Raw genomic sequence first — 12,443 nt, 5'->3', positions numbered from 1 at the left:
GAGAGTAACATGCCAACCTTGACCCCAGCGAATAACATTCTGTCATTGAAAAACAAGCTGACCCTGGCCCATCTGGCTGTGTAGATTCACTCCACGTGGAGCCAATAGGCTTGAGTCAATGAAACCTGACAGTCTGCTGGAGGCAGGGCTTTCCTTATCTGTACAACCTCAGTCATTAACCCAACCTGTACCAAGCTACCAAGGCCTGGTGTGCAATCAAGTGCATGTCTATCACACCTCATGAGTTGGAAGCAGGCCAAAGCAAACCTGACAAATTACACTCCTACATGGCCTTGAGTAGTAGTCTGGGTAGATTTCTATATGTTTTTGTGATGCTGAATATTGTAATAGTACTGCTGCTGATAATAATTAGATTTATTTTTTAAAAGCCTTTCGTGAGATACCTCTGGGTTAGACTTAAAATGTCGCTATCCTTTTAATGGTCTTTACAAAAGTCTATCATACAAAGAGTGCTAGACAAAATACGCTCTCAACATGATTAGAATTAGCCACAGAACACTTAAAATCATGTGAGTTATTATACCTAAATTAAAAAACAGAAGAAAAGCTGACATCAACATAGTTCATCTGTTTATATATAGAACTTGGTTTGACTGGGTCTTTGTGTCACCAATCTTTCTTATAGTTTACTGAAGTATAATTCGAACCTAGTTTGGAAGTGACTGGTAGTTCAGTCTGGGGACTAGTAACCCAATAATGCTGGTTTATAGTAAAGGTCTTATGTTGGCCCAGAAATGATGACACTCAACCATGATTGGTTGACAGTGTTACTGGGCTACCGCAGGGGTGTCCAATCACAGTCCTGGAGGGCCATTCCGCTCCAGGTTTGTCAGGTAAAATAATATAATGAACTACTTCAATTTCTGGATGGAGGTTTAATTGGTTCAATTAAACAATTTCATTGAAACAAAGACTAGGAGTGGAACTTTGGCCACCCCTGGGCTAACGTAATCCTAGTTTGGCATCCAGATTCACCACAATATTTTTTTTTGTCTCTTTGCCAAACTGTTGTGCTCAGATATATGGCAGCACTACAGCTTGGGAGCTGAGATAACACAATAACACAACTATTTATGTATCTTTTTTTATTGCTGTCGTACCTAGCACAGAAAGCTTCCCTGATAAAGGAAGTAATTTATTGTGAGTACCGGTACACAGAAAACAGGAATTGCCTTTCCTGTCTCCCCTCTCCTGCAGTGTGTCACTGATTATTCACCGCCTATCTGGGGCAGAGTGCTTGTATACAGTGGCCTGTAATCCAGTGGCCTTGGTGCTTAGTGGCTGGCCCACGGATGCAAACAGGTATAAACTGATGCTGTGAAATTAGCATCTTAAATATTTGACCTTGTCCTTTTTACACTGAGTGTGTTGTTGGCCGCCCAGTTGTGGAACCCCTGCTGTCCACTACAGTCCAGGCCATAGCTTTGAGTCCCTCAGTCTCTCCCAGATTCTGCAGCTCATTTCTCATGGACTTTATTAAACTAGAGGCACGTGCCATATGTAGCACACACTTTTGAGACAATAGCCATTCGATATTCAATCACACTGATGAGCTGACAGTCCAGTTTGGAGTCATTGTTAGATGTAAGGGCACCAGCTACCTTGCCCCTTGAAAAAGTGGACCTTGCTTCAGTGCCACTCTGTGTGAGCCAAATAGGGATGCAATACTTGCTACAGTAGAGGGTTAGAAATGATCCCCTCAATCTCTGGTTTGGCTCTGCAGAAATTGAAAACAAAAGTATTTTTGATGCACTGGGTTTTTACACCATCAGATCGGGTGTTTTTCAACAAGGGTTACTACAACCAATACAATATGTCATGGGAGTATATATTTTAAAACTGTATTTGGGCACTAAGCCACGCATGACTATTTAATTCTTTAAGCTTGTGTGCTTTGTTCTAAAAATAGGCCAGGCTCTGAACTGCACTTAAACCAACAGGACAGAAATCAATGAGCCGGTTCCAGATCACAGTCTGCTGTTTACCACATAAATGATTTATTTATAATAGAAAAAAGCACTGCACTGCCACTGACATGCTGATGAGGAACTTCATTAACATACCCAGCCAGGAGATAGATAGCGTATTATAGGCTTCCTTAACTTGGTGTGCCATTATTACAGTCACACACTGTACCATCAGCTCATCAGACCTTTTTTTGAATGGAAATCACAATGGACTGAATAAAGTTTGGTCACAAACAGAAAACAAGTGTGGCTTTCAGTCTCGGCTGGTTTATTTGTGCTTGTGTCGATATTCCCTCCTGCACAGATGTTTGCCGTCAATAGCCCAGCACTACTGCATAGCACCTGGCCGTGCCTCGCAGCAGTGGAGATCAGAGGCCGAGGTATAGCCTGGATATTTTCATAGATCTTACTTATGCACTTTCATTTGCTATACTGGTCTGTGTGCAGTTTTGACAGAAACACATTATAGTAACCGTGTATTCTCATTGTAAAACCTGGTAGCACACTACCACACTTGCATTTCTGTATTTGTAAGGTTACATTTTTCATACATGCTTTGTAGGAACGATTGATGGCGACCTCTTCATTTAAAATGAAAACACAATATATTGATCTATAATTACTGATGCATTTATTCATTGTTGCCTGACAGCAGCTCTCAGTTGCAGCTCTGACTCGCATATATGCATAGAGACTATTCTTCAACGCTGCTCTTGCATCTTCCAGAATATTCTACTCGCGCTCCCAGCTCCCTCTCAGCGCGGGCCTGCGAGTAGAACATGCGTCTCAGTCAAAACCACATGGCACCGCGGGCCTGCGTCTCGGCGTGCATCCTCATTGGCTTAAACGGCTGTCAACTCTGGTTTCAAGTCTCTGATTGGTTTATTGTCTGGGTTGTCGCGGTGTTTCCAGGAAGTGACTCTGTGCTGGCAGCAGGTTGTGTAGTTACAGTTAACGGTGTTGTGTTTAGAAGAATTAACACAGCCTTTTATTTATAGCTTTTGAAAACATGGGTGAAGACGAAGAAAAGTTTGACGGTATGCTGCTAGCAATGGCACAGCAACACGAAGGCGGAGTGCAGGAGGTAAAACATAGCTGGAGAAACGTGGGGGATGGGTTCCTGTCTGTTCATAATAATACATTAATTAAACACACAGCCGAGTGTTCAAATGTATACGTTTTTCTGGTCCTACATGATTAATCCCATTTGAGCGGTCTTCTGTGTAATCAGATTTAAAATACCGGTCTGTATATAAACAAGAATGCTAAACACGGTCACATTGTGGGAAACTGTAGCAAAGGAAGAAATGGCAGGGGTGCAACTGACTGTATTATAAAAATACAATATGGTATTTATTGGAAACACGATTTATAAGAGTGACGTATTTCACTTGTTTCCCAAGACAAATCGAACACACATTTTCGTGCATTTTTTATTTGTATTATTTTGTATTCCATTCACAGTACGTATGAAATATTAATGCTATACCACTGTGCATGCCACCTGTTTATGAGTTTGATTAGTCCCGTGTCACGGTCTTGGCCGAGGGTCATAGAATACAGCAGCACTAAAACAGTCCTCTGAAACTATGGAAACGACACTTGGATTACAGGCACTAAATGCAATTCCAAAACTCTTAATGTGACAGTGGAAGATTGAACCTTCAAATGTATTAGCAGTCTGCTTTATAGCAACGAACCCACAATTTGATCTATCTACATTTTGAACTATCTTTATTCTGTATCGATCTCACAGAACAGTTTTTCTTCATAAGTCCCCATTAACAGGCATTTGTAGGAGGTTATTTAGTCTGTTTGTATAACATTGATGAGGATACATCATTTAAAAGCAGTCTCCATTGTCAGTGGCACGCACTTGAACATCGTGTTATATGCATATAATTGTGAATGTAACGGGAACAGTTCAGTAACAGGTGATTTGTTTCATCAATGTTTTTAATTTTATAGCTGGTCAACACTTTCTTCGGGTTTCTGAGGCGCAAGACAGATTTTTTCACGGGTGCGAATGTGGGAGCCCCAGAAAAGGTAAGACATTTTTGGTTTTCAGTCATGTTGTCTGATTGTGTTTAGTAGATTCCTCGCTCTTTGCTTTCTGAGATTTTAATTTGACAGACACTCTCTTTCTAAACTTAACTGTGCAGAGTGATTATAAATCAGTTGGTCGCTTTTAGAGCTTCGAAGGGCCTTTCCATTCCTTGTGCTTGCCAGTAGTTTAATATTAATGACTTACAAAATCCACTTGAAGCAAACATTATTTTCATTGAAGAGCCCTGCTCTAGAAAACCAAATGACCACAAAGGCACACACAGCAGAAAGATGGCACCCTTCAACTTGGTTAGGCATGTTTGATGCATACCAGCTTTCGCTGTTATAGTGATTTGTCTAGTTACACTTCTGAGTATAGCCCCAGTGAGACCTGGAACTGACCCTTCTACAGCTGGAGTCTTACAGACATCCCGTTTTTATTAGTGGGCATCCATTTGTATGCCTCCAGTCTGGCGTTTTTGAGTAGTTTGTTGTTTCATTGTAGGTTAGATTATAAGCAGTCAATGCCCATTTGTTTCCTCTGTTGTCCATCAAGGTTGTTGTTTGTATTAAATGAGACCGAAGAGTCGTTCGTTGACCCATTTCTATTAGGCAAGTGTCCCTGTCAAACCTTGGTTACCTTTGAAAGTGCCAAAAAAAGCAAGCGAAGGTTAACTGATCAAAACATGTTTTTCACCTGATCCGATGGCAGCTGTGCATTGAACTTTGATCTGTTCAACACGTACCACTTGTTGGGTATTTTTTTTGTGTCCTGTGCCCTATGAATCAGGTCTATTTGTTAATCTTTTCTCGCATTGCACTTATTTAAAGTAGGGCGAGTATCATTTATTCAAAGGTAGCAGCAACTGTCAGCCGTATACATTGCTTTACCATTGTACTTGAAAATCAGAGGTGGAAATAAGACTCCCATTGCGTAGCAGTTTGATCCGTTCCGGGGTCTGCATCTGAGCTTGTTATCTGTACACTGTGGCTAATCAACTTCAAATTAAAACCTGAAACTGCTATGCAATAGGAGTCATATTTCCATCCCTGGAAATATGCTTGTTATAAATTCAAGTTTAAAAAAAAAAAAAAAAAAAAAAAAAACAGGCAAAGAACCAATATATCTGCAAGACAAAAAAGGAAGAGTTATCATTTTTTTGGGTGCGATGCATTTTAAAATATGTGGATATTATAAACCAGTTATTTGGCAAACATGTGGTTCTGCCAGAATGAATGGCCCACAATGAGGTTTCCAAAATATCTCTTGAGCCCCTTAAAGCTACATTCTCCCACAATCATTTCACAGTTAGACAGGCAAGGACATGAGGCAGGAGGGTAACCTTTAACTTCATATTCCAAACCCAGTGTGAATTGTTTCGATTTTTCTATCGCATCTTCCACTTTTTGCTCCTCAGCTTGTTCAAGAGTCATTTGCATACCACAACAAGCTGGCCCAGAAGGCACACAGGGAGAAGGTGGCGAAACAGGAAAAGGAGCATCGGGAGAAAACGGAGAGAGCTGCCAAGCTTGCCAAGGAAGAGGAGAGAAAGAAAAATAAACCAGAAGAGAATGAACCGAAAATCAAGGAGCTGACGGATGAGGAGGCAGAGAAGCTGCAGTCAGAGATTGACCAGGTAATGGGGGGGGAAGAAAAGCAAAGAAGGCCCTCGCTTATCCATACCACGTTCAAATTAACCTACTGCGTAATCCGAACCAGTGAATCTCATTGAAGTGCATGCTGATCTGTAGAAAGCACACTTACATATTACACACTTCAGTGTTTTTGCATGTCTCTAGAGATGGAACTTGGATTTTCGACATTGTCACATCTTATTAGGATTGTCCGAATTCAAATTATAAAGCTGTTAAAATGACTATGCATGTTCCAAGCAGAAAAAAGTAGAGGAGAACAAGAAGAATGAGAACGCCAGCATGAGCAACACGGAGAATACATCGAAAGAAACCGACGCCAAGGGGGTAAGACGAGCAAATAACTGCATTCTTTCATTTCTTCGTTTTAAAATGTCTAGGCTTTACATTTTTACCCTGTTGTGTTAAATATTTAAAGTCCATCATATTAAGATTTATTATTGTGCTATTACCGATATCTTTAAAATGACCGTTGTACAAAAGGTGCATTTTGTTAAAAAGGTGTTGATATTGCTGGGCGATCATATCTGGTACTGAAACAATATTGGGTTTTGTGTTTGAAACATTTTCGGTGTTGCTTGCAGTCTGATTCAGAAGGTGAAGAAGATGAAAAGGATAAAGGCAAGCTGAAGCCAAACTCTGGAAACGGTGCAGACCTGCCTAACTACAGGTGGACACAGACCCTCTCTGAAGTTGATGTAAGTTCTCTCTTTTCATCACCCGGTGTGGAAACTTTAATTTAAGGTTGTTTTGAGTCTGTATTTTATTGACCATGAAAAATCTGCCGCTGTTTACAGCGACAAGAGAATTTACAATTCTGTGTTTTATTGTTTATGAATCTTTAGTGCTTTATTGTTCAAGTGAAATGAATTAAAGGCTTGTCTGTATTTACACACTGCCATCAAGGTCTGTGAAGGAAGGTAAAGTATTGCAATAAAATTGTTATGTGCTTGCTGGAAGTGGTGTGGGTTTGCTGATTGCCCGCAAGTAACCTTGTTACTGGGAATTAGCACTTCTTCAATTTCCACAGAACAGACAGGATCTTGGTTTTCTCTATCTAAACAGTGTCCCCCTCCCCAGCACCAATCCCGCCAGCCCCCATCCCAATACTAACCAGACCCAAGCTTCTTTATCTTCTGAGATGTGACCAGGTCTGGCTCGAAGGTGGCATCATTTCAAAATGTTCAGAAGAATTCACCCATGTTTTATTTAATGAAGCTTTGCAAGGAATGTTGTTACGAGAAGTTATTACACCTTGTGTTAATGTGGGTGATATTGAGCCGTTAAAGGCTACACTGTGGACCTGCTAGTCTGAGTTTGTTGATGCTATACAATAAGATTATATATTTTCATATACTGTGAGTGTAGGTCATGGCATCCTCCTTTTTGACTCGTCTTACACATTTCAATGTGTTTCTGTTCTTGGCATAGGATACGTCGTGTGTTATCAGTAATGTACATTGTTTTGTTTCCCACAGCTGTTGGTCCCCTTTGATGTCAAGTTCCGGTTAAAAGGGAAAGATGTAGGGGTGGATATCCAGAGGAGGCACCTGAAAGTGGGCTTAAAAGGGCACCCCCCAGTGATCGATTGTGACATGTACAACGAGGTGAAGGTGGAGGAGAGTTCCTGGCTCATCGAGGATGGGAAGATTGTTACAGTACATTTAGAGAAGGTAGTTACTGAGGGGGGGTAATATTCAACAAGGGGTTATGTGATCTCATGGAGGATGCTGCTTTGATGTTAAAACTACCCAAATACCGCAGGAATTTTAATTAACAGAAACAACCCTGATATAAAAGTCATTCAGTAGAATAACTATGCATCTTTGTTGACTGCTTCATAATGAATTGATATTTCTCAGCTGCCCTAAGTTGCAGTGGAAAGTCTTTGTTCTTAGTTCTTAAGCTGTCAAGTTTACCATCGGAGGTTTTTCTCAAGTTACACTGTTGCTGATACAGCAATTATCCTTTAACGGGTACAAGTGGATACATCTTACTGGGATCTCAGTTGTCGAAGTGGCAGCAGAACTAACTTTTGTTGTCTACGTTGAACCTTTCTTTATTGTTAAAAGTTCAAAAAGGTGTCCAGATGTGTGCTTCGGTGGTTTATTTATATCCACTTCAATCTTAGATGGCAGCAAATGGAGGATATGTGTAAAAACCCTTTTCATTTTCATTTTTCAGATTAATAAAATGGAGTGGTGGAGCAAGATAATAACAACAGACCCTGAGCTTAACACAAAGAAAATCTGTCCTGAGAATTCAAAGGTACGCGTTGTCTATATTCGAGAGTTCGCTGTCCAGGGAAGATTAAGTCAGAATTCAGTTTTTAGATGATTTAGTTATTCCTCTGCTGTGATTTTAATAATGTTTATTTTAAAAAGAGACAAATTACATCCCGCACATTTTCCACAGATAATAGTATCTCCACAGAAGTTCTAACAAAGTGTGTGGCGATTTGCAGTGTTCACAGAAAAACAAGTGGTGTCATAGAATGCCGGTCCCTCTCTCTATTGTTCCCTCTGTGTTCATAGCTGTCTGACCTGGACAACGAGACCCGTGGGATGGTGGAAAAGATGATGTATGACCAGAGACAGAAATCCATGGGTCTGCCAACCTCCGAAGAGCAGAAGAAACAAGACATCCTTCAAAAGTAAGGCACACATTGCCCTTTTCACAGGCAGTACATCTGTTATAATTTTCAATAACACTCAAAATTGAAAAAGCTTAGCAGATCATGAATGATTCATGAACACATAAGGTCATTGCTCCAGATTACAAGGGTGGAAATAAGACTCCTATTGCATAGCAGTTTCAGTTTTAATAGAAGCTTTGTTAACCGCAGTGTATGGGTAACAAGCTAGGATGTGTCTTATTAAACTCCTGGAAAAACCAGGATTGGGTGAAACTGCTATGCAATGGGAGCTTTATTTCCATCCCTCGATTAGCTATACTGGCCTGCCATGCTCATAAAAATGTGAATTTTGCATGCAATTAAAATGTAGTGAATACAGAATACATAACAATTCTGCTGCACAGCTACCCATGCAATCTGCAGTCATGTTTTCTTTCTTTACTGGGAACAAATCTGCTTCATCTTAAAACACTTACAATGAAGAGCACTGCCTAAAGGGATCCTGTTTGTGTTGCACTGGCAGCACTGCACAATGCTCCACCTATAGGCTTCTGTGAACTGTGTTACGCTAATACCTTCCCCACCTCACTCCCTCATAATCAGCCTTGAAGCCTCTTTTCAGAAGCCATTCTTGCTTTAAAAAAACAACAACAAAAAAAACATACTCCAACCTACCAAACAGTGTACAGTACAGCACACAACACTGTGTCACACACAGTCCCACTATAATATAGTCTTGGCCAAATGCAGTAAAGTAGATGTAATTGCGACAAACCTCTTGAATGGAAACTCATTTTTTGAAGTAGAAATGTGGCTGCTGAAGCATTACACCTTGTCTCGGACGCTTGTGTTGAGTGTGTAACATGTTCTCGGTGGAAATTTATTGTTAAATCTCTGTATCTCGCAGCTGTCGTTTTGAAGAATTTACAATTCTGTGTTTACCTTTTATGGATTAGATTGGTGGTGTTTTTTGTAACTACTGAATCCATGTCAGCATTTTACTGTCCAAATTTAGTGAATGCCCTTATAGAGTAAGCGGGGGGTTCCGAAAAAGAGATCATTACGCGTCCCCACGTGTTGCTTGAAACGGACTTTAAAATTCTAAGTGTAAAAAGTCGTCAGGATGTTAACAATGAAAATAACAATTACAGGTACGTTCTTTAAGTAGTTAAAGGCTTGTCTGTATTTACACGCTGCCGTCAAGGTCAGTGAAGGAAGGTAAATTATTGTCACATGCTTACTGTACCAAGTAGTGTGGGTTTGGTGAATGCCCGTAAGTGACCTTGTTAGTAAAACTTCAGAGGCTTCAAGATCTCCTCTACTGATATGTGGTTATAGATTAGCATTTTGTAATATTTCATCATGATAAATCAAAACGTATGCTCAGCTGCCCGTTGCAGCATTGCTGTAATGTTTCACTCCCTGCGGTTTGCACAGTGATAAACTTCAGTGATAATGGTTATATTTATCAAGGACAGAGCAGCTAGAGACAGACACAGAGAACAGCAGCTTATCAATAATGGCAGTAGCTAAACTTTGTCCTTGATTTACTTTCTTAGGAGGAATGACTTCAAGGATCCCAATGGCGTTTGTTTTAATATAATGTATATAGGCTAGGAACCACAAAAATGGTACATTTCAGTCCTGTTTTCTGAGCGTTATTGCTGGATAAGTGTTTATTCTTACAAATCCACCCTGAGATCTTGTAAGTGTTCTGTGCCAGTTACCATTAGCTGTTGGGCCGCCTTATTACCTGTAATAAAAATGTGTTTGAAATGTATTTGCGTTCCTTTGTAAATGATTTAAATAAAAACCTGTTGGCAGGGTAGGACTGCATAAGAGTTACCACAATAATTTAAGTAAGGAAAATTTCACATAACAACCTCATTGATAGATGAAATGGTAGCAACCTGAAACTTATGAGACAGATGGAACCAAGGCTCAGAACCCCATTGAAATCAAGCTGGATCGCAAGTTTCTAAAAGGGGTCAAATCCATTATCGCAATACCTGTAGTACATTTCTTGCAGAACAACCTTGTGAGAGTCAAAACTATTAAACGGTTTGGATCACAAGTTTCTAAGTGGATCAAATTTACGTTTTTTTTTTAAATAAAAAGCTGTTGGAGCCAGCTAACACTCCACTTGTATTTGATTTTTAATCAATGCATTTCTGATGTTGGGTCTGTGCGCTTGTTGACAGTGATCACTATTGAACATTGCTCCATAGGACCTTGGTAGCTTTTGTTGGTGTCGCTGAATAAGCAGTCTCTCTGTTGGCGCTTTCTAAAGAAAAAAATCAATATGCAGACCTTCTATTTAAAAAGGATATCTCTCTGTGCATTTGTGTGAACAAGATTGTAGAGCTATGCTTTGTGGTAACGTCCCTTGAGTGTAATGCTGAAAGGCACATGGTATCAGAAGACTGTATAAAAACATACATATTCTATGTTATTTTAGATAAAATATCTGCTTTATACCATTTTGTGGATGTAAATTCCCACTTGTGAGTGAAGTAACCATAGCACTCCATAAATGTTCAAGGAGTATTCAGTTCACATAACAAGCACAATGTGTAGAAAATGAATCGTGTTTAACCCTAAATTAAAAGCAGTGCAATTAGCCAAACCGTTCTGTTGATGAATTTGAATGAATGCAAGATTGATTACAAAATGATATATATAGTTGAATATATATAGTTGAAAAAAACAAAACAAACTTCGCCCAGCATTAAATATGAAAGTTATTGAGTTCCTAATATTTAACACTTGCTGTGTGAACTGTAGTAAGTGCTCATGTGCAAACCACCCACTTGTTGTGTTTGTACTTGCAGGTTTATGGCACAGCACCCTGAAATGGATTTCTCCAAAGCCAAATTCAGCTGAGAAATGCCTGTCTGTTTCTCAGACTGCCCTTTGCTGCCCTAAAGAAGACATGCACGTATAAATAATGTATCCAGTCAGCTGGGATCCACAGACACAACAGTTAACTTCTAGTTCAGTCCCAAAGACTATGAATGAAACCCTGTATCAATTCTGAATAAAACAAAACTGTTACAGCTGTTGTTTGTTTGTTTGTTATATCAGTTATACTGTTTTTTTTTTTTTTTTTCAAATAAAAAGTTTTCAAACTGAATCTTTTAATATGTAGTATTTTGCATTATATTGACTGTGTGGTTCCTTTTCTGTGTAAGAATTTTTATATTGATCTGACAAAACGGTTGGGAAGTGTGCTGGTTAACAAGCGATATTCATATCTGTTTGTTTGTTTTCCTGTCAGATTTATAAAAGACTGCCATAAAGACAAGTTGAAGGCCAGGGAATTGTGCGAGTAAGAGTTCATTGATCCCGATGTTATTGGCAATCCTTAACCCACCTAACAGACTTAATGACAAAGCTTGTGCTCAAGCACAAGATACCCAGCCTTGCCTGCTTTTGGTGGTTCTTTTGTAATTAAGGTTTTGGGTTTTTTATAAGCATAATTTACATGCTTGTAAAATGATTGGTCTGCAGAAGTTAAACTGGTACACTTTAAGATCTTTTCTGGTTAAGTGATATATAGATTTTTTTTTCTTTGTTTTTTTTATATCATTAAGTTTAGGTAAATCCTTCTTAAAACTTCATTTCAAAAGTTGGAGCAAATTGTTTCACGGGGAAAGAAAGCTAAAAAGTAACTGTTTAAACCTCTTGTCAGGCTGTGATTTCTGATAAAGTACAGTGCAGTTCCAATCCAAGGAGACCTGTATTAAAAATCACCCATAATAAATCCTACTGTGCATACACACACACACACACACACACACACACACACACACACACACACACACACACACACACACACCATGGCTTGCATACTAATGAGTCGCTCCACACTGAATGAATCACTACGCAGTCCTACATTCTAAATTCCTTGACACACTGCCTTTTTATTTGTTATTAGTTACAAAACCACTGCCAAAAATGGGTGATATTCCAATATACCCCTGCCTGCAAGCTGAGGTATTTACTGTACTTAATGTATTATGCATTGTTTTTACTGTATCTTGTAAAGCGCTTTGTGGTGATGGTCCACTATGACAGCTGCTATATAAAATAGATTCAAAGTTACTGGGAATCATCTAGAA

General features: G+C 39.4%; 1 protein-coding gene across 2 annotated transcripts; it reads left to right on the top strand.

Moving 5' to 3' along the window:
* Positions 1-2,881: 2,881 nt before the first annotated feature.
* nudc (nudC nuclear distribution protein) lies at positions 2,882-11,378 on the top strand. 2 transcript variants are annotated; one of them, XM_041240641.1, is made up of 9 exons: positions 2,882-3,072; positions 3,957-4,034; positions 5,453-5,671; positions 5,931-6,014; positions 6,272-6,385; positions 7,166-7,360; positions 7,872-7,955; positions 8,222-8,340; positions 11,154-11,378. In XM_041240641.1, the coding sequence occupies exons 1-9, from the start codon at positions 2,998-3,000 to the stop codon at positions 11,203-11,205; spliced, it is 1,020 nt and encodes a 339-aa protein (XP_041096575.1). In that variant the 5' UTR covers positions 2,882-2,997; the 3' UTR covers positions 11,206-11,378. The 2 variants fall into 2 exon arrangements, with proteins under 2 accessions (XP_041096575.1, XP_041096574.1); XM_041240640.1 differs by having other exon boundaries at positions 5,928-6,014.
* Positions 11,379-12,443: the final 1,065 nt, after the last annotated feature.

This window comes from Polyodon spathula, unplaced genomic scaffold (assembly GCF_017654505.1).
Source record: "Polyodon spathula isolate WHYD16114869_AA unplaced genomic scaffold, ASM1765450v1 scaffolds_633, whole genome shotgun sequence".
NCBI classification, from domain to species: domain Eukaryota; kingdom Metazoa; phylum Chordata; class Actinopteri; order Acipenseriformes; family Polyodontidae; genus Polyodon; species Polyodon spathula.
This window is presented reverse-complemented; position numbering and strand designations above follow the sequence as displayed.